Source organism: Peromyscus maniculatus, chromosome 23 (assembly GCF_049852395.1).
Source record: "Peromyscus maniculatus bairdii isolate BWxNUB_F1_BW_parent chromosome 23, HU_Pman_BW_mat_3.1, whole genome shotgun sequence".
NCBI lineage: Eukaryota > Metazoa > Chordata > Mammalia > Rodentia > Cricetidae > Peromyscus > Peromyscus maniculatus.
This window is the reverse complement of record NC_134874.1, coordinates 54904199-54930315: the sequence shown is the minus strand read 5'-3', so window position 1 is coordinate 54930315 and position 26117 is coordinate 54904199. Positions and strand designations below refer to the sequence as shown.

Below are 26117 nucleotides of genomic sequence, written 5' to 3'. Positions count from 1 at the left end.
GTGCACTTGCCTTACAGCAGAATACCTCACACAGTATCTCACTTGACATGCCAGCCCAACACCACAGACTGCTTCTCCTTTTCTATGGATAAGAAAATGGGTCTCAGAAAAGCCAAGGAGCTAAATGCTTCTCAGCCTTTTGACTAAGTGTAGAGGCTAAGTCCGACTCAACTCACCAGTAAATTTTGGGCAGAAAATGTGGCTCAGGCCTTCCTGTCTTCCTAAAGCAACATGTTTCTATGGCCATCCCAGTTCACAGCTGACTGTGTTGCTTCATACTTCAGAACAGAGGCTCCAGGCAAGATGGAGCTGGGATTTTTCCTGCACTTCCAGAGCCTTCCTTTGCCACTCTAGGCCACCACCTGGGACTCAGTGGTCCCCTTCAAGACAGCTCTCTGGGCCCCATCACAGAACTGCGCATCATGGTATCCCACACTGTAACATCCAAACACCCTCTCATCTCTGCCGCCTCTTTCTTCTGCTCAGCACCTTCCAGGCTCATGCCCAGAGGACCTTGTTTCACTCATAGTATTAAGACCTAAGGAAATGTTTGATCTACCTTAAATCCTTTTACTAATATTGTGGCTTAAAAGGAAAAAAGAATTCTAGGCTACTGCTCTATGAGCTCCTGGGCTCTGCCAGGATTCATTCAGTGCTGAGGAGGTGAATGTGGAAATGCTCCGCCTTCTCAGAGATTTCAACCACGGCAACAGCTTTAATGAGCAGAGCCGTGCCGTGTCCAGAGCATCGGCCCCTTCTGTCTGATCTAAAATTGAAAGGCAGAGGGTCACGATGAGGAGACAGCGGAACACGATGGACTTGTCAGGTTGTACTTCGGAGATAAACGGAGAGGCACAGGCCGTACCCACAGAGAACCAAATGGCTCCTCTGGCAGACGCTCTGGCCCTCTGAGGCACTAGGTGAAGAGCCAAACAGTGTTCTGGTGACCTGATGACGAAGACTGACTTCCATGGGCAGTCTAACAGTAGGGCTGGGCTGAAAGCTTCATAGGAGCCTTGCAGTTCAGATAGCACATATTAAAACCGACTCTTAAGGTAAGCAGACTTCTGGCACACTGACACAACCCGACCTCGGCCAATGTAAATCAAGCTCTGCCTCGGATCACATTTTACGACACAGCTACAAGCCACATTCAAGCCAGTCCCTGGGAGCTCTGTGGTCATTTTAGAGTGTTCTAGAAACAAAGCAGCAACAGGCATCAACAGAAACCAACCTATCTGGCTCCTACCAAGCCTTCACAAGCCTTTGTAATTGAGACTTGCCAAATTAAAATGAAGTTCACATTTTCCTTTCACATAAATGTCCACATAACAGGGAGACGTGAAGCACACCAAGAGGAAGGAAATGGCGTCTTTGTCTCAAAGAAACAGGAATCATGGTATTCTAAGAAAGTAGCTGTAAGCAGTGATTACATGGCTGGTCTGATCCCAAGTGTGGTTTCCGGGCAGGAGATGCAGATGCATTGCGTTGCCCTCACTGAGCATCTAGTCCTGGGGGGTGGGGGGGGGGAGGAAACGAGTCATCAATGTGAGTGAATGAAGAGCCTGGAGAAATGGGCAGCAGTTGAGTTTGGCCTTTATAAAAAAACAGCATGGATTAGCATAATGTGACCTGCATTTTGGATGACCCTCCCTGCTACCGTGGGCAAGAATGCTGGGGTGGAGAGCGTTGTGGGACTAAGTGATTGAGGTCCTGTCACGTCACGGGGTAAAAGCCTTTCACTACAGGGGAGGGGAAGTGGGTGTGAGACCCTGAAGGTCCTGCCCAGTACATCCATCCCGGCAGAGATGAACTCCCCCAGTGAGGGCCAAATCAAATCAAGATGGGGGAGAGAGGGAGCGGGAAACCTGGTGAAGCCAAAATGAAATCATCAGTAAAAAAGGGCAGCAACTGTCCTCCTAACAAACGTAAATTAGAACAGGAGCAGGCAATATAAACACTGTGTGCCGGAGGGAGGCTGCCGACCAACTGCACACGTTAATGAAATGGACAGCTTTAAGCAATAAAACTAAGACTACCACTTGGGACGTCGTGACTTATACCTAATACTAGGCTGGACTGTCACAGGGTGATCTCGAAGTCTTTCCTTAGATTTGCGCACGTTGTTTAGGTCAGAATTAGCAAGAATTTGGTAGTATGAAGGCTGGCATACTTTTTTCATTAAAGCAAAATACTTAGCATTTTACTAATTTCTCAATTATTCAAATCAAGACAACTTCCTTAAGGATCTTTTATGAGTAATGCCTAGCCATTCTATCTGAAGGAAAGGAGGCTCTAGGTGATGAATCAAGTATTTAAGCTGCAGCCAATGACTGGCACAGCCTGTCCCCAAATGCAAATGGTACCTGCATTTGCCTTGGCGGCTTCTCGCACTGTGGGACTAAGTGATTGAGGTCCCGTCAATTACTGGCTCTGGGCCCCGGGTGTTTTACGGAAACACTGTTGAATGAACTATACGGAGGAACAATGACCAGATGATAAATGGCTCACACGTCATGCCACTGGAGGGGGACTCCAGGAAACATGTGCCACGTGAGCAGAGGGGACACTAGTGAGGCAACACCACCCACCAGCCGCTCTGTCACTGCGGAGGAAGAGCCGGGGCCGGTGTGAACACACGAGAGGTGGATTTCAGGTCAGCACAGGATTTCCTGACAACGGCTCCTGTTCAACAAAGACACCGACTTTCTTGTCAGGCAGTGACGATGTACAGTCAAGAACAGAACGTCTGGCTGAACTGGAGATGGCCTGTGGTCTGTTCTGTTGCTTTTCCCATGTCCAACTTACTCTTCTCTACTGCCTGGCTTCAGTGGCCAAAAACTAGTGCAAAATTTCTTGAACATTTTATTATTTCCTTCCTTCTATCCTTCCCTCCTTCCCTCCCTCTCTGTCTCCTCTCCTTCCCTCCCCCCTCCCTCTTTCTCTTGGTGCTAGGGGTCAAACCCACGGCCTTACAAATGCTGGGTAAGCACTCTTAACACAGAACTACATTCTCAGCCTCAATATATCAATTATATTTTTAAAAATAGTGTGTGTGTGTGTGTGTGTGTGTGTGTGTGTGTGTGTGTGTACACATACATGTGTGCAGGTGCTTGAGGAAGCCAGAGACATCAGATCCTCCTGGAGCTGGAGTTGCCAAGCCCAGGTCCTCTAGGAGAGCAACATGTGCTCTTAACCACTGAGTCATCGCTCAGTCCCATAGTCTCTTCTGTGAAATACGAATTTTGTGTCATCTTTTTCCTGTTGTTATTCGTCTCCCACTGTCGGGTTGGCTTAACAGCTAACATCGTCTCCGCTCTGTGTGTCAGTGTCCTGGGAACTTAGCGTGTATCAGCATATTCGTTCTAAAAGAGGAATGAAGGAGGGATTCTTCCTTCCATCTCACAGACGAGAAAGCTGAAGAACACAGTCCGTAGCCTGTCTGAGCATGAAGCGCAGCCTCGGCACTCCAGCTGCGGGCAGCGCCTGCACTCAGCCTGTTCACCGGGCACACTGCTGCACTGCGGGCCGCTTCCAGCCCGCAGCGGAAGCAAACACAGGAAATGTTAGATGCCCCCAAACTGCAGCCCACCATAGCTCACGGTTCCACAAAGTCAAGCAGGCCGATAAACACAAAACAGCGCTTACTGATCTGGGTGCTGTGCCCTGCACGATCCTATCGAGACACAAGATCGTAACAACAAATCCCCAGCAAGCTGCGTGCTTACCAATGTGCACGTTCTTTACACGGTATTTATGACCACGTTTAGCATGCCACACTCGATTCTAGACACAGAGAACACAGCAACAAAGCAAACAGACAGAGACCTCTGCCCTCCTCACAAGGCTTAGGCTGAGGTTAGAGGCCGCAGTCCACAAGTCACACTTAGTGAAGCAGTTAGGGTTAGAACATCCCGAGCAGACGCGTCAAGTGTTGTGTTCACACGTTCCAAGAACAGGGGCACACAGAAGCACCCCAAGCAGTGGGCTGAGGGCACAATCAAAGAGGTAACAGCAGGCCGGCCAGCCGGGCCTTGTAGGCACTGGGGGGGACACTGGCCATTAGGCTAAGGGAAGGCAGGGGAAGGCTGTGAGCAGAGAACATAATGTGAGCTGCGTCCCCGGCTGCAGAGGGCAAACAGACCGGGGCAATGGCTTCCCTGGGTTCGGGCTTACACTTCTGTAGTGTACAGAATGGCCAGAGTGAAAAAGGAGGGAAAATGAAATATGGTTACTAAGATTTCACATTCAATTTTCCTATTTATAAAATACATTTAAACCAGAGCTCACAAACCCTTGGCAACTTGATAGCCTTGAAACTGGGAACAATTTAGCTCAACAAGAATATACAAATCCTAAAATCTAGAGACTGGAGAATGCTCACTGAGCAAGGGTGCAATCCAGTAAGGGAGCTCACCCTGAGGAAAACACATTGACGAGGCACACCCTTCCCATATCCTAAGAGCTCATCTCTCACAGACCAAGACGATAATAAATCAGAAAAGAAAACCAATGTGGATTTTAAAAAGACAGTGCCAACGCCTACATATGTGCAGTTCAGCCACAGTTAAAGAGATAAAAATGTCGCAGGATTACACAAATGAAAACCCAGAGTACTACATATTAGCTGATGTGAGACTAAAAAAATGGATGGCTGATTTAATGTCTGATGGCCAGAATAAGCCAGCTCTTAAAACACATCACTGATCAAAACAGAGCCAATACACATATGAAGCGTTTTCAGTCCCTAAATTATAAAGTACTTCTACAACACACCTTCAAGAGACAGCCATGCTGACCGTTGGCAACAGTGTGGAGACCTGCAGCTCGCATCCTGTCAGCTACAGTGTAAACTGCTAATTACACCCGCTCACAAAACTATTTAGTGTGACCGCCCAACGGCTGACTTACACACCTCCTATGAGCCCACCGTTCCGCCCCAGTGAACTCACTAAAAACAGATGCGTATACACAAAGAGGAAAACAAAATCTACCCAAATTGGCACTATTCAACAGATCCAGACTAGACAACCCAAAAACCTACTAGCAAGGAAACAGATTTAACTGTACGTAACAATATGTGACTATGAGAATAACTTAAGTATCTGCAAAAGCATGGAGGAATGTCACAAGCATACACTAATCCGAGAAAGAAAAGAAAAGAGTAAGAAAGAGAGAGAAGGTAAAAACAAAATTCACAAGAACAGAGGGCTGCAAACCAGACAACTACTAACTGGGCATCAGAAGACAGAATGGGGGCTACTATGGGCTTCCCAGGGGAGGGGCAGGGACTGGGGGCGAGCAGGACCATGGCACCCAACTTCCGAGGTGCCAGTGTTCTTTTTGACCTAGCATGGACACATTTATGGCAAGAAAGCTACAAGGGTTACTACAGAAACTGTTCCTTTTTGCCTTATGATAGACTATTATTACATTTCCAAGAACTCCATAAGCCAGTTGTAAAACACACTAAAAACCAAACCTCACAAACAGCTTTATATATATATAATCTCCTCACTTCCTGATTACCACTGCCTGTGCTCTAGCAGCTTCTTAAATCTCTTATGTAGGGAATGACCCATCTCATGGAGACGGAGTGGAGTGAGATGCTGACCCTGTCATAGTGGAACCAACCACACCACAGAACTCAGCACTGTAAGCTCGGGCTCGTTTTGTTGCTGTTGACTGTCTACACTGTAGCTAGAGTTTTTCTCTCTGGGTCCTGCCAAACCCCAGCAGTCCTGCAGCCCACTTATAAAATAAACATACAGACACTTATATTATTTAAACTGCTCGGCCATTAGCTCAGGCCTACCACTGACTAGCTCTTACACTTAACTCAGCCCATTTCTGTTAATCTATATGTTGCCATGTGTTCCGTGGCTTTTACCTGTTGCCTTTACATGATGCTCACTGGACAGCAGGCTGACGTCTCCTCCAGGCTTCCACCTGCCAGCCTCTCCTCTCTGTATATCTGGCCTATCCTATACTTCCCGCCTGGCTACTGGCCAATCAGCGTTTTATTTATTTACAACACTACACTTTCAGAAGTGAAGGTAAACATGTCAATGCGGAGCCAACTTAAAAGTACGCCACTGGAGGCTGGGGAGACAGTTCAGTGTCACACAGACTAAAGCAAGAAGACCCAAGTGCAGATGCCCAGCACCCAGGGGAGGGCTGGGAATGGCAATGTGCACTTGTAACCAGTAAAGAAAGGCGGAGGCAAGAGGACCCCAGAGCTCGCCAGCCAGTCAGCCTAGCAAACTAGACCCTCTGGAGCAGGCTTTCTTTTGGGCCACCAACCAGCACCCAAATCATGACACCGAGACTTATTAGTTACAAATGCTCAGCCTTAGCTTAGGCTTGTCCCACTAGCTCTTATAACTTAAATTAACCTGTTTCTCTTCATCTACGTTTTGCTTTGGGACTTTTTACCTTTATTCCATTCTGTATGTCCTACTCCATGGCCAGCCCTGGGCATCTCTCCCTTTTTCTCCCTTGTTCTCTCGTGTCTTCTTCTTCTCCTCCTCCTCCTCCTCCTTCTTCTTCTTTTTTTTTTTTTTTTGTTTGTTTTTTGTTTTTTGTTTTTTGGAGACAGTGTTTCTCTGTATAGCTTTGCGCCTTTCCTGGATCTCACTCTGTATACCAGGCTGGCCTCGAACTCACAGAGATCCGCCTGGCTCTGCCTCCCAAGTGCTGGGATTAAAGACATGCGCCGCCGCCGCCGCCGCCACCACCACCACCACCCAGCCCTTGTGTCTTCTTCTTGTTCCTAGATTCCTCCTATTTATTCTCCCTGCCCATCAGCCCTGCCCATCCCTTTACTGCCTAGTTATTGGCCATTCCCCTTTCTATTAGACCAATCAGGTGCCTTAGGCAGGCAAAACAACACATCGTTAAACAAATCCAACATAAACAAATGCAACATACCTTTACATAGTTAAAGTAATATTCCACACAACCCTCCCTCAAAAGATAAGGTAAAGAATGACAGAGACACCTGGTGTCAGCCTCTGACTGCCATACACATCTGCACTGACCTCCACACACATCTGCACTGACCTCCACACACATCTGCACTGGCCTCCACACACATCTGCACTGGTCTCTCCACACATCTGTACTGACCTCCACACATCTGCACTGGCCTCCACACATCTGTACTGGCCTCCACACACATCTCCATTGACCTCCATACACATGTGCACTGGTCTCTCCACACATCTGCACTGGCCTCCACACACATCTGCACTGGTCTCTCCACACATCTGCACTGACCTCCACACATCTGCACTGACCTCCACACTCATTTGCACTAGCCTCCACACACATCTGTACTGGTCTCTCCACACATCTGCACTGACCTCCACACACATCTGCACTGACCTCCACACATCTGCACTGACCTCCACACATCTGCACTGGCCTCCACACACATCTGCACTGGCCTCCACACACATCTGCACTGGTCTCTCCACACATCTGTACTGACCTCCACACATCTGCACTGGCCTCCACACATCTGTACTGGCCTCCACACACATCTCCATTGACCTCCATACACATGTGCACTGGTCTCTCCACACATCTGCACTGGCCTCCACACACATCTGCACTGGTCTCTCCACACATCTGCACTGACCTCCACACATCTGCACTGGCCTCCACACACATCTGCACTGGTCTCTCCACACATCTGTACTGACCTCCACACATCTGTACTGGCCTCCACACACATCTCCACTGACCTCCATACACATGTGCACTGGTCTCTCCATACATCTGTACTGGCCTCCACACACATCTCCACTGACCTCCATACACATGTGCACTGGTCTCTCCACACATCTGCACTGGCCTCCACACATCTGCACTAGCCTCCACACACATCTGCACTGACCTCCACACACATCTGCACTGACCTCCACACACATCTGCACTGGCCTCCACACATCTGCACTAGCCTCCACACACATCTGCACTGGCCTCCACACACATCTGCACTGACCTCCACACACATCTGCACTGGCCTCCACACATCTGCACTAGCCTCCACACACATCTGCACTGGCCTCCACACACATCTGCACTAGCCTCCACACACATCTGCACTGGCCTCCACACATCTGCACTGGCCTCCACACACATCTGCACTAGCCTCCACACACATCTGCACTGGCCTCCACACATCTGCACTGGCCTCCACACACAACTGCACTAGCCTCCACACACATCTGCACTGGCTTCCACACACATCTGCACTGGCCTCCACACATCTGCACTGGCCTCCACACACATCTGCACTAGCCTCCACACACATCTGCACTGGCCTCCACACATCTGCACTGGCCTCCACACATCTGCACTGGCCTCCACACATCTGCACTGGCCTCCACACACAACTGCACTAACCTCCACACACATCTGCACTGGCTTCCACACACATCTGCACTGGCTTCCACACACATACGCACTGGTGTTCACATGCACAGGCACATATACTTAGACAAACAAACATACATATATGCATACACCACACACACACACACACACACACACACACACACACACACATACACATATGCCATTTCTGTTGTTTTTACATTATTAAAAAAACACAAAAAATGAGTATTCTTCCAATATTTGAAAATTATCCTATTTGTCAATGTTGCCCAAGTTGTGGATGAAGGAGTAAAATTCCAAGATGCTTTCTTTTTCATGGCTTTACAACCATCTTACTGATGAAAACAAATTATCAACCAACGTTCACATCTATACTGCATTCCTCCATCAATGCAGTCACAGGTCAAACAGCGATATGAGCGTGGGCCGGAATCAGTGAAAGCATTCTATTCAGTCCATAGGGAGCACTGGACAATTGTTATTTCTAAATTATGGGCATATAGTTGTATATGCCTTATGTCGGTCAGATCTGTAATAGACTCACATGTGAATGTATGTGCATGAATTACATGTGAACATATATTTTTTCCAGAAAAGTAATTCTTAAACACACATCAGCACCCCATGTGAGATGGTCATTCATAAAATAACAACTATGGTTCATGCACCCTCTTACGTCACTGCTCATTTGTGCAGCTGTCAATCATCAGGCATCAACAGACTACCCCAGTCTTGTTTCCCACATCTCCTCATTCCTGTATCTCAAAGCCAACCATGAGAAGGAAAGCGTTCGCCATGGCCATTTGCCATATCTGATGTGATGAGACAATACACTGCAGGCCGAATAACCGAGCAGTGAGTCCAGTGAGTGAACTTGCCCTCTGCTTAGAGTCACATGTAGCCAGAATAATGGGATCATGAAGGACACTGCTCATTAACCACAGATTAGTTAAGCCAATACGGCTAGCCTAACACATTTGAGAATCGGCGTTTTCTAACAAATTTATTTTTATTATAATATAAAAATATTCCTTCTACTCCCTCGTATTTACTTTCAGTATATCCTTTCTAAACTAGAAAAAGCATTTGTTATTGCTACATAAATCTCTGATTCTCAAATATTGTTAAGAATATAACTCATGGTCAATTAACTCTCGGTGAAAACAACCAATGTTCCTCTATCTCATGACTAAAGCTACACATCCTTTTCACTAGAATTCAGGTTAAAGGGGGCAACTGACATTTCTCAGCAAACTTCTACGTTGACTCTAAGCTTAAATGACAGAACAGTCAATTCAATTTTCTGTGGGCTATAGTCTGGACAGACAGTCTTCCAAATGTCACATCAAAACCCAGCCCCAGTACACTGCCATTAGGAGGTGGGGCCTTGTAGAGGCCGTCACCAGACACTGCCGGGGGTCCCACTGCTTATAAAATGACCTGGTGTTTCAGCATCAGCCCAAACAGACTGAGACACCTGGTGCATTCAAACAATGCTCACAGCCACTCCCGCCAGCAATGACAGCCGGACAGATGTCAGTCGGAGGTCCTTTTCTAAGACAAAGTCTCACTACACAGCCCAATGGCACCAAACACACGGCCATCCCATCTCGGCCTTCTGAGTGCTGGCATATAGCCAGGTACCCTTTATTAGCGTCTATTCCTGACTACACAAAGTGCGCACCTAGGGAAAATGTACTAAGTAAATTAAGGTGCACACTGCCATTCGGACACCCCTGTGGCCCTCGGGATTCAAAAAAAAAAAAAAAACCAACAACAACAACAACCACCACCACGGCTTCGACAAGCAAGCATTGTGCATAATGGCTGGGGCTTACTCAACAACAGAGCTTTAAGCTCAGACCTCGTCTGAAGCCGACCAGATGCTTTAAAAGAAGTGGCAAAAAGATGTAATCTCACAAAATTTACCAGAATTTTTTATAAAAAGTGTTTTCTTATGACAGAAAAACGAAAAATTTTAAAAAAGAGACCCTTTGACAGTGCTCACATCATGATTTACAGCTCAGGTGCACAGTCCCGACCCTCTGAAGCCCAGTCCCACAGTCCCAGTCCCTTCAGGCTGTGCTCACGGACGGAATCGAAGAAAGCAGCCCCCAGTTCAACAGAGTCGTGGCACTCGGGGAGAGCACCGCCCCTACTGCTGCGGTGTGCCCGTCTATCAATCAACCCTCCACACGAGCTAAGAGCAAGAGACCAGGAACCCTTCCCAAGACCGATCATAAAGTCCTTCACCTGACGAGCCACTTCATGGGCCCACATAAATTCCTCTTATCCTCATTTTTTATACCTATGAAGCTAAGTGTCTGGAATATAGAAGGCTCTCAGAATTCTATACACAAAGTAATAAATCTACTAGATTATGAGAATACACAAGCATGTGTATATAACTAATTTTGTTTTGTTTATTTTCGTGGCAGGGCCTCAAGTTACTATGGAGACCAGGCTGGCTTGAACTCATAGAGATCCGCCTGCCTCTGCATCCCGAATGCTGGATTAAAGGTGTGTGCCACCACCACACTGTGCCTACACCTGGGCTCTTAATGGAGAGACAGGTAGGGACCAACAGGAAGGAACAGAAAGCAGATCAGCTCTGGGCCCTTCACCTGCTCATCACAAGTGTGCTGTAAACAGCTTTGTCCGAAATCACGCCATCAGGCCACGAGGCCAGACTGCTTACCAAGTGGGAGCTCCTGTAACTAAACAATTATATACTTACTTAACTAAGTATTTTCAAGGTAATTACTATCTTTATTTTGGGCAATACAGTCTGGTTTTTCCTGGACTATTTTATTGCATCTTTTCAAGCCTATTGTAACATACCAACCAAATGTTTTTAAAAAGAAGTCTCTAATACCCTCTTCATTTTCAGATCAGCCTTGTCTAGGAACCAGTCTCTGCTAACTTCTGGGTGGCTATGGTAGTCAGATCAGAGACAACTACACCTTTCATGCTATCGTGACACTTCCGTGTTTGGTTTTTAATAGTCATTCCTTTCATCTCTACGGTGACTCACAGTACCTCTTCTACCTCAGCAGCTGCAGAAATAAGAAGGGCTGATTTGCAGTGATGGTCTGAGTACTTAGCATGTCAGTGAGAGGGTAGGCCTTGGAGAGTTATTCTGAAACACTACAAATGAGAGCCATTTACAGCCTCCAGAGGAACACATCTGCCATCAACAACTGTCGCTTGGTCGCCTTGTCCTCGGTTTACAAGTCACACTTAGAACCCGAGATCTATTCAGTTGTGGATTTCTTTCCTCAAATCCAATCCAGACTCTACCAGTGAGTGGGGGGAGGGGAGGAGAGGTCTTCAGATTCCAGCCCTCGCTCTGAGAGGACCAGAGCTCCCTGTACCTTAGTTTTTTACTCTGAAAAGTGGAGAGGGGATGTCTCATGAATTCCTGATTCATGAATGGTGCCAGAGCCGTCCAGCAACCCACAGCCAAGGTTACTCCTGGTCTTTCTCTCTCTCTTGTGTGATGCTGCTGCAAAAGGTCCACTTTACTAAGTACATCTATACGTACGTGTGTGTGTGTGTGTGTGTGTGTGTGTGTGTGTGTGTGTGTGTGTGTGCAGTGTGTGTGTACTTTACTAAATACCTCTGTACCTCTGTGCACATTTACTTTACTATTGAAAGATAATCCTTTTGTACACTGTGAAGATGGGTCTCGACCTAAGGCACCTTCTGACTGGTTTAATAAAGAGCTGAATGACCAATAGCTAGGCAGGAGAGGATAGGCAGGATTTCCAGGGAGAGAGAGGAACTCTGGGAAGAATCTGATGTGTGTAGATTAAGCCATTGAGACTCAGAGTTGGACATACAGTATGGAGGAGAGGTAACGAGCCACATGGCAGAACATAGATTAATATAAATGGGTTCATTTAAGTTATAAGAGCTAGTTGGGAACAAGCCTAAGCTAAGGCCAAGCATTCATAATTAATTAGAGGTCTCCATGTCTTTATTTGGGAACTGGAGGTCCACCGACACTTTACTAAATACATCTGCAACATCTGTGAGTGTGTGTGCAGGTACTTTAGGGACCCCTGCAAATTCAACACCGATTACAACATCCCCCAGAGCCCGGCCGCACAGCCGGAACCACGGGGCCTTGCCTTGTCGTCTCTCCCTCTCGCTCTGCAGTCCTTGTCCCGACTGGCAGGTTTGTCGCTCTTGGATATCGGGTGCGCTCGGCCCACCAGTCCGCGGGCGCCTGCTCCCACGTCTTTCCTCAGGGGCCTCACTTCTCGGTTGGGACGTCTGATCTGAGGCGGAGCTCTGACAAAAGAGAGACAGTAAAATAAAAGCCAATCAAGGACAAGCACGGCGGCGGCGGCACCTCACTCAAGCTGCCCGTTTTCCCTCAGGTACAATGGCTGACACAATCACTAGACAGAGGGACACACATGGAGCGATTTCTCTGCCAAGAGCATCTGTCCATCACCAACAGAGGCCACACAGCCTGCGCTGCCTGTCCACCTCAGCAGCCCGACTCCACTGACGGTCTTAGATCAAGAATAGTTCACTTCGACGAAATTACAACCTTCTCATTAAAGGACGGGATTTAAAACCCAACTCCTTGCATAGTTTCAACGCTTTCTTTTTACAGCCAAGATGACTCTCTCCACTTAGCTGGAAAGGTCAGCATCTCACTAAGCACACTCCCAATGGCAGGGCTCGGCCTGACGTGGTCTTACAAACAAAGCGTTTCTGTGGGAAACACTACCCAGGCGCCAGGCCCCCAGGTGCGATTAGTCAAGTCAGCGAGTCCAGATGTGAGTCAGCGAGTCCAGATGTGAAGCCACCGTGTCCCAGCAGCAGGCTTTGCCAGTACAGCGCAGCTTCCCCGTCCAACCCTGAGCCTCCCAGGGTTGCTCTCAGCACAGCCGGGTGTGGACTCTCTGGGTGGGGACTTGGTCACTTCCTAGCTCCTCCCTCTTTCTCAAACCATCCCTCCCTCTGGTTCCCTGCCTTTCTCCTGCTCCCAATAAAGAGTTTCATTAGGGTTGGTTGCAGGACCACGTGCACCTGACCAATGACCACACCACTGAAAAGGCCCCTCCTTCCCCATTAACTCAGGGAAGAGGGGGGCCCTAGGAGCACCCCCTTCCATGACGGAGTGCCCACAGGTCAATCTTGTGAAATCTCGTGCACACAGTCCCAGCTGCTATGGGTTCAAGGGCACAAGAAGTCATGGCCCGCCTGGAAGTGAGCACTCCACAGTGCTCCCACCTCCCTCCAGCTCTTACATCCTTCCACCCCTTTGTCTGCAATGGACCTGCAGGCTTGGGGTTCAATTCACCTGCTCACCAGAGCTGCCTTCTGGCATCCTAGAAGGTAGCACGGTGACAATGAATTTGACGAGAGAGGAAAATGGACGACGCTCCGTCCCCTCAGGGAAATGGCGAAGTCCTGTGATATTGCAGTTCTTCTGCAGCGCTACAGTTTAATGTAAAGTGATTCCGTGGGTTACTGGGCTCCCTAGGTCTCTGGTTAGTGGAACAGCTTTGGAGGTTGTGAACCTTTGAGAAGTGAGGCCTGGCTGATGGCGTGGGCTGCTGGGGTAACTCTGTGCCATCTCTGTTTCTTGATGAAGAGCCGCCTCACACTTCTGCCTACCTGCCTTCCTCCCTCTGCCATGCCTTCCCTTTCATGCTGAAGTGAAATCCCCAGAAACCCGAGTCAAAATAAGCCTGTCCTCGTTAGGATTCTGTCAAAAGTAACCGCTGCAGAAAGCATATTCATAGCCGGGCGGCGGTGGTGCACACCTTTAATCCCAGCATTCAGAAGGCAGAGCCAGGCGGATCTCTGTGAGTTCAAGGCCAGCCTGGACTACCAAGTGAGTCCCAGGAAAGGCGCAAAGCTACACAGAGAAACCCTGTCTCGAAAAACCAAAAAAAAAAAAAAAACCCCAAAAACAAAGCATCTTTGTCAGAATCTGCTAAAAATGAAAATGCTGCTGAGAGCCGCACAGACGTCTACTGGCGACTCCCACGGACATCTCACTCCCCAGAGTGTAGTCCGGTTCCACATTCATTGACCAGCCGTTTTTAGCATACCCCTAGTGACACTGCTGGCCCCACGAGAAGACAGAGATAAGGAAACAAGAGTGTGACAAGGTCCACTGGGGAAGAGTTCACAGCAAAATGGCCAGAAGACTCTTGGGAAATGGAAGCTGTACCACATTATTGGTCCTAGGGCATTCTTAGTCGCTTAAGCGTTCTGTCAATGAAATAAAAACGTGAAGAGACCAGTGAAGAAGAAGACCTAATAATAATAAATTGCTGTTTGGAGTCCTGCAGGTCTGGGGATGCAGTTCAGTGGCAGAGTGCCTGCCCAGCATGCACCAAGCCCTGGTCCAATGTCTGACACAGAAAAAACAAAAGCTCAAGCCTCTTAGTACCTCGAAGCAATCCTTCTGCTGTTGTTTGGGAGAGAGGAGGCCTGCTTTACTTAGGTCTTCTGTTTTGAGGAAGAGACAGACAGTGGTCGGGTGCAGTTATGCTTTAGTATCTGTGGATCTGTGCATGCAGAACTGCCCTTCCTGCCTCAGTCAGGGGCATCGGCAAGGGGACCAATGGAGACGACCACCCCTCCCCTCAGCATGCCTGGGGTCCCTCCCGCTGCCAGCAGCTGCGTAAATGACTGTCGTTTGGTCCAGCCATCTAGACTCGACTCCGGCATGAAGCCTCTGCTCCCCTCCAGCAAGGCCAGCCCTTGCTGCTGCATGCAGGCTCCGAAGCCCTACACAGTCCACTCTGTGCACACATCTTAGCCATGTCCTAAGATCCCTTCTAGGCTGGTTCACGGGCTGCCTTCCCAGGGCTGCCCTGGGCTTGGCCTGCCCGGCACTGTTCTGAATGACGTGCTCAACACGCTGTAGGTGGTGTCTGTGGCCAGTCCCCGTCCAGTGGGAAGTGTGCATGTGCTCTGTCTGTCTTCAGTTCCACCTCGCTGCAGCCGGATAGTACATGTGTAACAGACTCCGTCCCTGTCCCAAAGGACACCTTGGATCCCGTGCTGTACTCCTCTGTTCATCACTGCATCGCTGCACAGTGTCGTGCTCACTGTGGGGCTCTGTGACGGCTTCCAGGCTGCGTAGCAACAGACTCAGGAGGCTTCTTTAAAAAGAGGCCTGAGTGGGTCTGCGCACCACTGACCTCGGCCCTGATGTCAAACAGAGACTGACACTGCACTGGCATGCAGCTGTTCAAACACAGAGAGCAACCAGCCTTCATCAGCATGGGGACTAAATACCAGCCTCGGGTGCTGCACTGAACTACCGTTGAGAGCAGCGGGAAGAGACAGGAGTTCCGAAACAAAACGGACAGTCCACCCCGATAGAGACCTGCACCGTGAGAGCCACTCTATACACATCAGCAAGGATGAAAGGGAAGCGGAGAGATGAACAAGGACAGAGCTGTAAACGGTCTGCACACTCCTTCAAGAAAGGCTTCTGGAATGCCCACGCTGTGCCTGCGCACGTGGTGCTGGGGAGGCAGCGGTGACCAAGCCCAAGGCCCCAGTCCTTCAGTCACGTGACTTGGGGCCGTCTGGCAGCAGTTTGTACAAAAGGATAAAGTCCAAGTTGGACTCTCGAGTCATCTGATAAAGCCCGTGGAGGGTCAGGCGGAACTGCCAGCCGGTCCGCACCCCTGCTGTGCGGGGCTGCCCGGCACTCTCCAGTCCGCACCCCTGCTGTGCCGGGCTGCCCTGCACTCTCCAGTCCGCACCCCTGCTGTGCCAGGCTGCCCTGCACTCTCCACTTAACTCTACTTCATTCTCCCCCCCCCACCTCACCCCACCCCGTGGGGCCACTGCCCTGCTGATCTCAGTCACAGAGGAGGAAAGTGAGGGGGAGCTGGCTAGCTTGTCCTCGGGGCCACTGCAGGGGCAGAGCTAAGAGGAAACACCCACCCCCCACCCCCACCCCCAGGCACAGCTAGCCTGTGCAAAGGCAGCAGCCTTCCTAGAGCAGAGGCCGCTGCGTGGCAAGGACCTCACTCTTGCTGTCAGCATCCAGAGGGTACCAGTGAGGTCCAGATGAAGCGCATCAGGAAGAGCACAGGGCGGGGACTGGAGACAAGGGGGGATGTGAGAGAAGAGGCCACGGTCACAACAGGAAGAAGAGCAGCAGAGCCGTGTGAAAGCCACGGCAGCTAAAACGAGGGAAGAGTTCCCACAGAGCTGGGACACAGCAAGTGTCACAAGGTGAGAGTGAGTCCAGAGGGGGTGGGCGGCGTGTCCACTAGTGAGCAGAGGGAGAGGACGGCGTGTCCACTAGTGAGCAGAGTGAGTGGACGGCGTGTCCACTAGTGAGCAGAGGGAACGGAGGAGAAGGGCAGGCAGGTCATCCCAACAGCAGACAGCAGCTTGCCAGGAGAAGGCCAGCCAGGCAGGGAGTCTTGGGCCAACATGTCACGTGTCTGTCACTCTGACGGCGCTGTCCTGTCCTCCCCCTATAACGTCTACTTTCAGTTGCCTTTCCAGAACAGAAACACCAGGTGTAGGGGCTGGAGACAGGGCTCAGTGGTTAAGAGAACGGCTGCTCTTGCAGACGACCTGGTTTCGGCTCCCAGCACCCACGTGGACGTCCTGACGCCCTCCTCTGGCCTCCTTAGACACAGGCATGCACGTGGTGCACAGATGTACAAGCAGGCAAAGTATTCACACACATGAAATAAATCTTAAAACAAAAAATTTAGGCACTGGCTGTAGTAAATACCTAGAATTCCGAAATTCTAAATTCAAGCGGCTACTGCATTTTGTAGCAGGAGACAGATGTTTCCTACAGAAAGCTTATGTAAGGGGCACGGGGAAACCAGAGAGATCAAAAACAAGGCCCAACAGCATGCCCTCCCCCTTGGACACCCGGCCCCCCTTCACACAGCCTTTCCTGCCGTGACCTTCCTGTGAAGGACAACCGTCAACCGTCAACGGTCAACTTGCAGGAGGGGCCGCTTCTCTACACCCCACTGCTCCAACTGAGCCTTCTGGCCCCACGGCTGCACCAGCGCCGCGGCATCACCAGCACCACTGCACCATCAGCACCGCTGCATCAGTGCTGCGGCATCACCGGCATCACTGCATCACCAGCACCACTGCTCCTGAGACCCAAGGGGTACTAGCCCTGCACCAGGTGCTTCTCACCCAAGCATCGTCTCCGCTGCAGCCTCCAGGACAGCACTCCAGGCAGCACGGGCACCTACCTACCCTCTCCCCCTCTCCCTGTAAATAACTAACACACACACACACACACACACACACACCCGCCGCAGTGGGACGGCTGCGTCCACCTGACCCGGCTGTCACTCTCTGCCATCCACTCTCTCTGCGCATGAATGGTACAAGCCTGGAATCTCAGACCCAGAACACGAGACAGGCAGACCATGAGTTTGAGACCAGCCCAGGCTTCACAGCAGATCGTGTTTCAAATATCCAAATAAAATGTTAGGATGCGTGTTTTTGAAGAAGTGCACTGAGCTGCGGGTGAGCTCGTGATGATTCTCAGCCCTTGAATTAACTGGGCTTTTGTTTTGTTTTGTTTTGTTTTGTTTTGTTTTGTTTTGTTTTGTTTTGTTTTGTTTTGTTTTAAATGAATTCCATCTGGTTCCCAGCCCTGGTCCTAGAGTGGCTGTGTTCCTGGGAGGTTGTGAAGTGAAATCATACGCCAGGTGAAGAACTCAGTGAATGTCATTGATTATTGAGACAAATCACCCCTCACCCCTACATTCTCCTAACAATCTGAAATCAAAGGCCACCCCCTATTCCTGTAAACAACAGAACTGCAGAATGTTAAGGAAATGGCACCGGTGTCAGGGAGCAGCCTACTGCATCTTATGAAGAACAACCTTAGATGTCTGTCCACCTCGCTGACACTCTTGGGTAACCGCCATTCTTCTCCTCGTCTGTTCCTACCTCTAACTCCTCGTCAATAGCTCCGTCGGATACTCAGTTTCTAGACCCAGTTTTCTCTCGTCCTCACTATCTCATTAGTCACCAAGTTTAATCCATGTCACCCAGTGTGCTTTCATCCCACCTACAAGACCAAATTCTTCCAGGGCAGGGGCCAGATCCACCTAATGTGCACCAGACCTGGTGCAGAGCTTGGCGGGTAAGAGATGCCCGTATCCTTGAGGCCAAATTCTGGGGGTTAGTTATTGCCCCGATAATGCCCGCAGGGCTGACGATAAACGCCTGGCATGCGGTGAGCATTTACAAAGCACGCGGCAGATGGGTCCCGCAGCACCCCTCTCCCCGGGTTTGACGCGGGAGGGTGACTGGACCAGTGCTGCTGCAGACGGCCGGCCTCTCCCACGCCTCATGCAGGAATCAACTGAGTCAGAGCAGAGGTGAAGGACGCACTAACAGGAAACTTAGCTTTCTCTCTGTGGCCTTAACTGAACCTTTTCATTATTAAATGAGCTTTTGTTTTGTTTTGAATGCTGACAGTTACTTAAGCTAGCAGGGAAACATGCTAACAGCTTTAATGTTAAATCTCTAAGAACCTGGGCAGGGACTTAAAACTGGTCTCCTAAGTGTACACGGAGAAACACTGTACCATCTCCCCAAGCTCACGTGCACGCACGCGCACGCGCACACACAGAGGCCAGAGGTCAAGTGTATTCCTCAGGGGATCACTGATCTTGGAGCTCACTGACTGAGCTAGGCCAACTGGCCAACGAGACCCAGGGCTCTTCCTGCCTCTGCCTCCCAGCACTAAGATTATAGGTACTTCTTCCTCGTGGCCAGCTTTTATGTGGTGCTGGGGATCCAATCTCATGTTGTCATCCTTACAAAGCTAGCCCTTTACACAACGGGCTCCCTCCCCAGCCCCTCCCTCCAGGTCTTGATGAAATCGCATTAGAAGGTCTATTAGGGCTTTAATCACAAAATTACCTATACAGAACAAGCTGAATGATTAACTTCAGATTCACATATACAATCTCACTTGCCCTTCCCCCACAAGGCATGATTGGTTAGAATCTACCACATGGGCATATAATTTGTGTATCCATCATAAAGAACACCAATAGTCCCTCAAAAAGTAAAAATAGGGGCCAAAGAGATGGCTCAGCAGTTAAGAGCACTCACTGGCTGCTACTGTAGAGGACCTGGGTTCGCTTCCCAGCACCCACATGGTGGCTTACAACTGTCTTTAACTCTAGGTCCAGAGGATCCAATGCTCTCTTGTGGCTTCTGAAGGCACTGCACACATGTGATCAAGAGGTACACAGACATACTATTCAGGCAAAACACCCATATGCATGCAATAGAAATAAATACTTTAAAAATTAAAAATAGAACCACTATATGATCTAGTAATCCCCCTTGTGAATACATATCTAAGTAAAACTCAGTGGGGTGTTGAAGAGGCATCTGCATTCCTGTGTCTGTTTCAACCCTATTCATAGCAGCAAGACATGGAAATAACTTCGATGAATGGTTTAAAGAAAATGTGAGCGGTTATCCAGCTTTAAAGAAGAGAGTTCTTTTATTTGCAAAAAAAAGAAAAAAGAAAAATAGATGAACCTACAGGACACTGTGCTAAGTGAAATAAACACCTGCCGAAAGACAAATAATGGGACCTTACTTACATATGCGTCCCAAACAGTCGGACCACAGAACTAGAGAAGAGAGCGGTAGCTCCCAAGGGCTGACGTGAAGGGAACAGGCCTTCTCAGGCCATTTGTGCCACTGAACAGACTACCAAAGACCGAGTAATTCAGAACGAGTGGAAACGGCTTTCCTCACATCTGGATGCTGAGAAGTCTAAGTCTGAGGAACCCACGCCTGCAAGGACATTGGTGTGGCATGGTTCCATGATGGAAGGTACTCCACCTTCTGGGTTAACAGCACTCATCCATCCCTGGGCCCCACCCTCAGGACCCAATCCCTCTTTAGAGATCCAGCCTCCCAGGACTGCTGCCCTGGGGAATACGCTGCCAACCCATGAGCACTGCAGGCTCTCAGACCACATCCCAGGACGACATTGTCACAGTGAAGCTCTAGTCATCTGAGAATTCATTCTGGACATCTAGCATACACGAAGGTGACCACAGCTAACCATCTGTACTATATACTTGAAATCTGCTAAGGCAGATCATGTGTTCTCACTACAAAAAGAAAAAAAAAGGCAAATTATATGAGGTGAGGTGAGTTTAATTGCAGTCATTATTTCACAGTCTAATCCAATCAATAAGCTGTATATCTTAATTACAAATTCTACTTCAGTAAGGCTAGATGAAGATCTGCCATATTTACTTTTTAAGATGAGCAGAGAATACTGAAGGGCGAGAGCACTGGTCTGAGGGCAACACCTGCTGTGTCAGCTGGAGGACTTGAGCGTGAATTCCATGCACACTGTTGTGCGTGGTTCCACGAGTGCCTGAGACTGCAGTCGTGCGGGTACCTGAGACAGGAGCATCACTGGGGCTCGCTGGCCTCGGCCCAGTCCAGCTTCGGGAAGAACCTTGTCTCAAAGGAATAAGGCAGAGTGACAGAGCAGTGTCGTAGTCTCATCTCTGTAATGGTACACACACACACACACACACACACACACACACACACACGAACATTCACATGCACACTCACACACATTCACATGCATACTCACACACATTCATATGCACACTCTCACACACACACTCACACGAACATTCACATGCACACTCACACACATACACATTCACATGCACACTCTCACACACACACTCACAGGAACATTCACATGCACACTCACACACATTCACATGCACACTCACACACATTCACATGCACACTCACACACACACATTCACATGCACATTCACACACACACTCATGCACATGCACACACCACTCATACATATACACACAAAAAAAAAGAAAACGTATTTTATTGACTAGATGCTACACCAAGTATTATTCCAGCTACAGACAACCTTAGATTCAGCGTGAGGCCTCACAAGGAGAGATCACCTTGTTAAAGAGAGTGCACTTACTAAGCCTAGACGTAAAAGATTGTCAAAATCGTTTCACTAACGTAAGAAACCTACTCACAAATGACACAATTGGAAGCTCACTTCTTCCGAGTTTAACTCTACTCTAGCCTTGACCTCCCATCACGAACCATTTTCACAGCTCAATTTTCTCAAATTTAAGGCAATGTATCTAATTTATTCAAAAGATTGCTTTGATTTGTCTAACAGCTGCTGGTGATTTAAAACATGATCGTGATTAAACTCAGCAAATCCACAACACATAAAGTCTAACTTTAAAAAACACAGCAAAACCACTGAGAGCAGCCGCAGAGTACGCACAGCTGTGACGTCGAACTGGAAGATGGAGAGGAATTCTGGACTACAGTTCCATAAACTGAACCAGACAGAAGTACAGACAGGCTGGCCACATTAGCAGCCAAGGCCAAGCACATCCACTTCATCTCTGAAAGGCTTTGTAGGAAAACAGTAAATTACATTTCTCTATTGACTAAAATAATAATTTCAGTGTGATGCTCCCACAGGGATATGTCTTAATTACATTTAAATTATTAATGTTTATTTCATTAAGCATTTTCAATTTCTTTATTCTAACACCACTAGTGAGAATTTAACAAGCAGATATTAGGACATAGACTATATATCAAAATGCAGCCACAAACGCCACTGGATGTATGTGCTGAAATCACAGACCAAAGTGGAGACAAAGGAGACCGCCGGCACCGAGGAGGTCTGAGTTCGAGTCCTGACTTTGGAAAAAAGCAAGCTTAGCCTCACTCTCACTGTCTGGACAGCAGGGTCTCAGCACTAAATCAGCATGCTGGAACAGTCCGTACGTGGTAGGGCCACTGGAGGACTTACATAAGAGACCGCTTAGAAACAGCAAGTGACCAGTGGTGACTAGTGGCCCCTTCCCCTGAAACGAACACCAGCTTCCTGGATCGCCAACCCTGAGAACTCAGCATTTTCTCTGCTGGGGTTACCCGACATGGTCCAGAAAACCAAAGATTTCTGCAGATTTTCAAGGAGAAAATATAATTACTTGAGGTTTTCTGAATGAGATAGTTGTTAATCATGTCAGTCTTTCATTATGTATCTGAAAGAATACCGTAGTTCTTTTTTTCAAAGCCGACCACTGATTCTAATTTAGTTCCTGTTGGCCATCACCACTGAATTCTGTTATTTAACCCTGTGAGATGGAGACTCCCCGACAGCAGAGACCCTGGAATCAGTGCGTAGAGCAGTTCAAATAACTACAGCTGCAGAGCAAGTGGACATCAGCCTGCAGCTCAGATCCAGGGCCTTTAAAGAACTTGTCAGCCAGGCATTATCTCCAGGTGCAATTGTTTGTTTCAAGACTTGAAGACAACAGAATTTTTAAAGGTGAAAAACAGTGTTCAGTTCCAGCTTCCCATGGCCTTTAACTGAGAGTACATGACTACCTGATTGCCCTTGCATCCTCTCAATGCACCAGACTGGGTTTCTTCAGTGACGTGTGCCTTACATACACATCACTAAAGCATTCTCCACCGTGGCAGGCCATTGTTGCTTACAGGCAGAACCTGTTCCTGAAGTCTTAAATTATGACCCGCATTACACACACACACACACACACACACACACACTATAACCCACAACCTCTTGAGTTGGCCTGTGTTTTCAGGTGTTACAGTCTGAATGTCCCCACTGGTTCGTGTGTTATATGCTGGGTCCCAGTGATGGGGCCATGTGGAACCTTAAGTAGGGCGGGCTGGAAGGCTGCTTGGAGCAGAACTGACCTTACCCCCAGGCTTCTTTCACTCTCCCTACCACACACACACACACACACACACACACACACACACACACACACACACACACACACACCGTCTCCAGGCAAGTATAAGCACTCCTCTGCCACATGCTCCCTCCACACAGGCGTTCTGCCCAAAGCATGGCACCCAGTGGCCATGGACCACGCTCCCTGAAGCCCTGAGCACTAAGCCTTCCTTCGTTGTTTTTATCAGCTATTTGCAGTGACACAAAAGTAACAACACAACGTGGGAGTCAGTCTCTTCCCCAGGTGACACGCATGCTCAGATTGTCTCTAGTCCACAGAGGACGCAGAAGCACACACCACGTACAAGAGCTATACGTGAGGGAACTGCCCTAAGGCTTTTGGTTTTTTGGGGTTTGTGTGTGTGTGTGTGTGTGTGTGTGTGTGTGTGTGTGTGTGTACGTGTGTGTGTGCACATGTGTGTGTATATGCGCACGTGTGTGTGTGTGTGTGTGTGTGTGTGTGTGTGTGTGTGTGTGTGTGTGCGTGCGCGCGCGCGCGCCATGAAGGCCAGAAGATCCCCTGGGGTTGCGATTTGCAGGTGGCTGTGAGCCACCCAGTGTGGATGCTGGGCACCCAAGCTGGGTCCTCTGCGAGAGCAGTACACACTAGCCATCTCCCCAGCACTCACATAGGAAAAACTGTTTTCTTCAATTTAGTGTGGAGAAGAAAGTCTGTCCATGCATTTATCTTTCCCTTTCATTAATAAAGAAGGATTGGAGATAAGTATCAAAACAAAAGCAGTCTATGTTACGGGCATGTCAGAAGGGCAAACAACAGGAGGGGCTGAGTTGGGCCCTGTAATGAGGGCAGTTTCTAGACGGGCAATCATCAATGGGAGATGTTAGCCACGATTCTTATCATTTGAGTCACAAATGCTAGTTACTGTCTGTAGCACTACCTCCTGAAATTAATGATGGTGACCTAACCACTCAGAGCATGCACTCTAAAAGGGAGATTTATTGTTAGCTCTTAGCTTTAAGCCAGAAGTATATTTGGGAATTAATGACTTCTAGGAAAAAATGAGGCATTCCATTAATTACACGTACAGAGACAATGTGGTGTTCTGACAGACCACAGTCTCTTTCTTTCTTTCTCCCTTTCTTTTTTTTTTTTTCTTTTTTTTTTTTCTTCAGTATTTACTCTGGAGCTTCCCAGAGAACAATCATGACTCCTGAAATGGTACCCTCTGAGGGGTGAGGGGTACCTAAGTCCAAAGCACATCATTTTCCTTTAAAAAAAAAAAAAAGAATTTTCATCTAGTGCCTGCCTTTACTAGGGAAATCACAAACCACCTGTAACTCAGTAGAAGAAATTCTAAAAGAATTTAGGTGGGTGAGATGGTACAGAATGTCATCCTGGCACTTTGGAAGCTAATTCAGGAGAATCACAGAGAGGGACCAGCCTGGGCTATATGGCAAGCTCCATGACAGCCTGGTCTACATAGCAAGGCCGTTTTAAAACAAAACAACAACAAAAATGAACCATTCTTCACAGTCCTTTAAATGCTTTTGGAAAACTTCAAGAGAGCAGTTAGTTGAACAGATGGCCCCAGCTACTGGCCAAAGGAACAACATGGTTTCTCTGTGGGACAGCACTCTGCCCCCAGCCCCACTTCACGAGACAGAAGGGCAGGCCAAAGCCCTGATCTCAGGTCCTGCTCTAACGGACTCCGGCCAGCTCTCCCAGGCCTCGGTCCCTAACTCGTAAATTTAATGGAGTTGTTCAGTGTTGAACTCCTTCCACGGGCAAGCCTCTGTGTCAGCAAAGGACATTTGCTGCGTGGTTTCTAAGTAAACAAAGTCTTGGCCCTGGCCTGACATCGCTTGCCCTCTAATCCTGAAAAGACAAGCGAATCCAACATGCCACCTGCAAACCCAGGCGACCAGAAAAATGCTTCAGTCAGCTGACAGGGAGCTGAGGAAGAGGAGCAGCTCAGAGGTGTGAATTAGGGAAGTCCTTGGAGAAAGAACGCCTGTGCACAGACAGAAGCCAGGAGAGAGGAGAAGAGAGCAGTGGGGTGGACAGGGTTGGAGGACTGGTGGGGTAAGCCTTACCCGCCACCCCAGGACCCGACCTTTAAGCAATGACAGGTCAGCCACTATTACAGGTGTCCTTCTACACCAAGGCCCTGGCAGCCCCGCCAGATGAATCCAGTCTCCCCACTGCTCACTGGAAGGGGTCAGTCTTCTCCAACAAACACCAAGGTGTGGTGCTAGTCTAAAAAACTTCTCTTAAGTGCTAAGCTGCCAGGCAGGTGACCACCGTAAGGCCACAGAAAGCAAGGGCAGGACACAGATTTGCCTCTTCCTCGACCAAACATAAGCTCTGGACCCCACAAAGAACAAGCATGGTAAGTATATTAAGCTTATGAGCCCCCAAAATGCTTCTGCGAAACTGTTCAAACAAAGCTTCACTCTGAGTGCGGTTATCTAGATGTTCCTATCAACCGCGTCTCACTTACCTGTGCTCTGCAGGGACAGGGGGTGGCCAGACGGCTGGATCTCTAAATGGTTCATCTTGACAAGACACAGGGAAGTCTGGGGGCTTGTCGACTTTAAAGCTTTCTAACGTGTTGACGATACTCTTAACTTGTTCGTATTCCTCCAAGAGTTCCTGCCGTACCTTAAGAGAGGAGCCGTTGCGTTAGAAGTGCAAATAAATGAATTATACGGAGTGTAAGCTTTCTTAGTGTCAGTCAACGTGTACAAAATGAGTCACAGAAGCATGTGATAAACAGCTCTTCTGAGTGATGGAGCAGAGCAGCGGGCAATGGGGGAGAAGGCTGCATTGCATGCATCTTCACAAAAGGAAAAGCTGTGTGTCTAATAAAGAATGTGCTATGCCAGGCGGTGGTGGCGGCGCGGCGCACGCCTTTAATCCCAGCACTCGGGAGGCAG

The 26117-nt window shown here is 48.7% G+C and overlaps 1 protein-coding gene across 6 annotated transcripts in view; it reads right to left on the bottom strand.

Moving 5' to 3' along the window:
* The window catches only part of Katnal1 (katanin catalytic subunit A1 like 1), an 80558-nt gene that overhangs the window by 38562 nt on the left and 15879 nt on the right, over positions 1–26117 (bottom strand). For all 6 annotated transcript variants that reach the window (XM_076560660.1, XM_015998267.3, XM_006979616.4 and 3 more), the window contains exons 3-4: positions 25682–25842; positions 12537–12699 (exon numbers count right to left, since the gene is read on the bottom strand). In XM_076560660.1, the coding sequence (XP_076416775.1) occupies positions 12537–12699; positions 25682–25842 (324 nt within the window). The remainder of the gene's footprint in view (positions 1–12536; positions 12700–25681; positions 25843–26117) is intronic.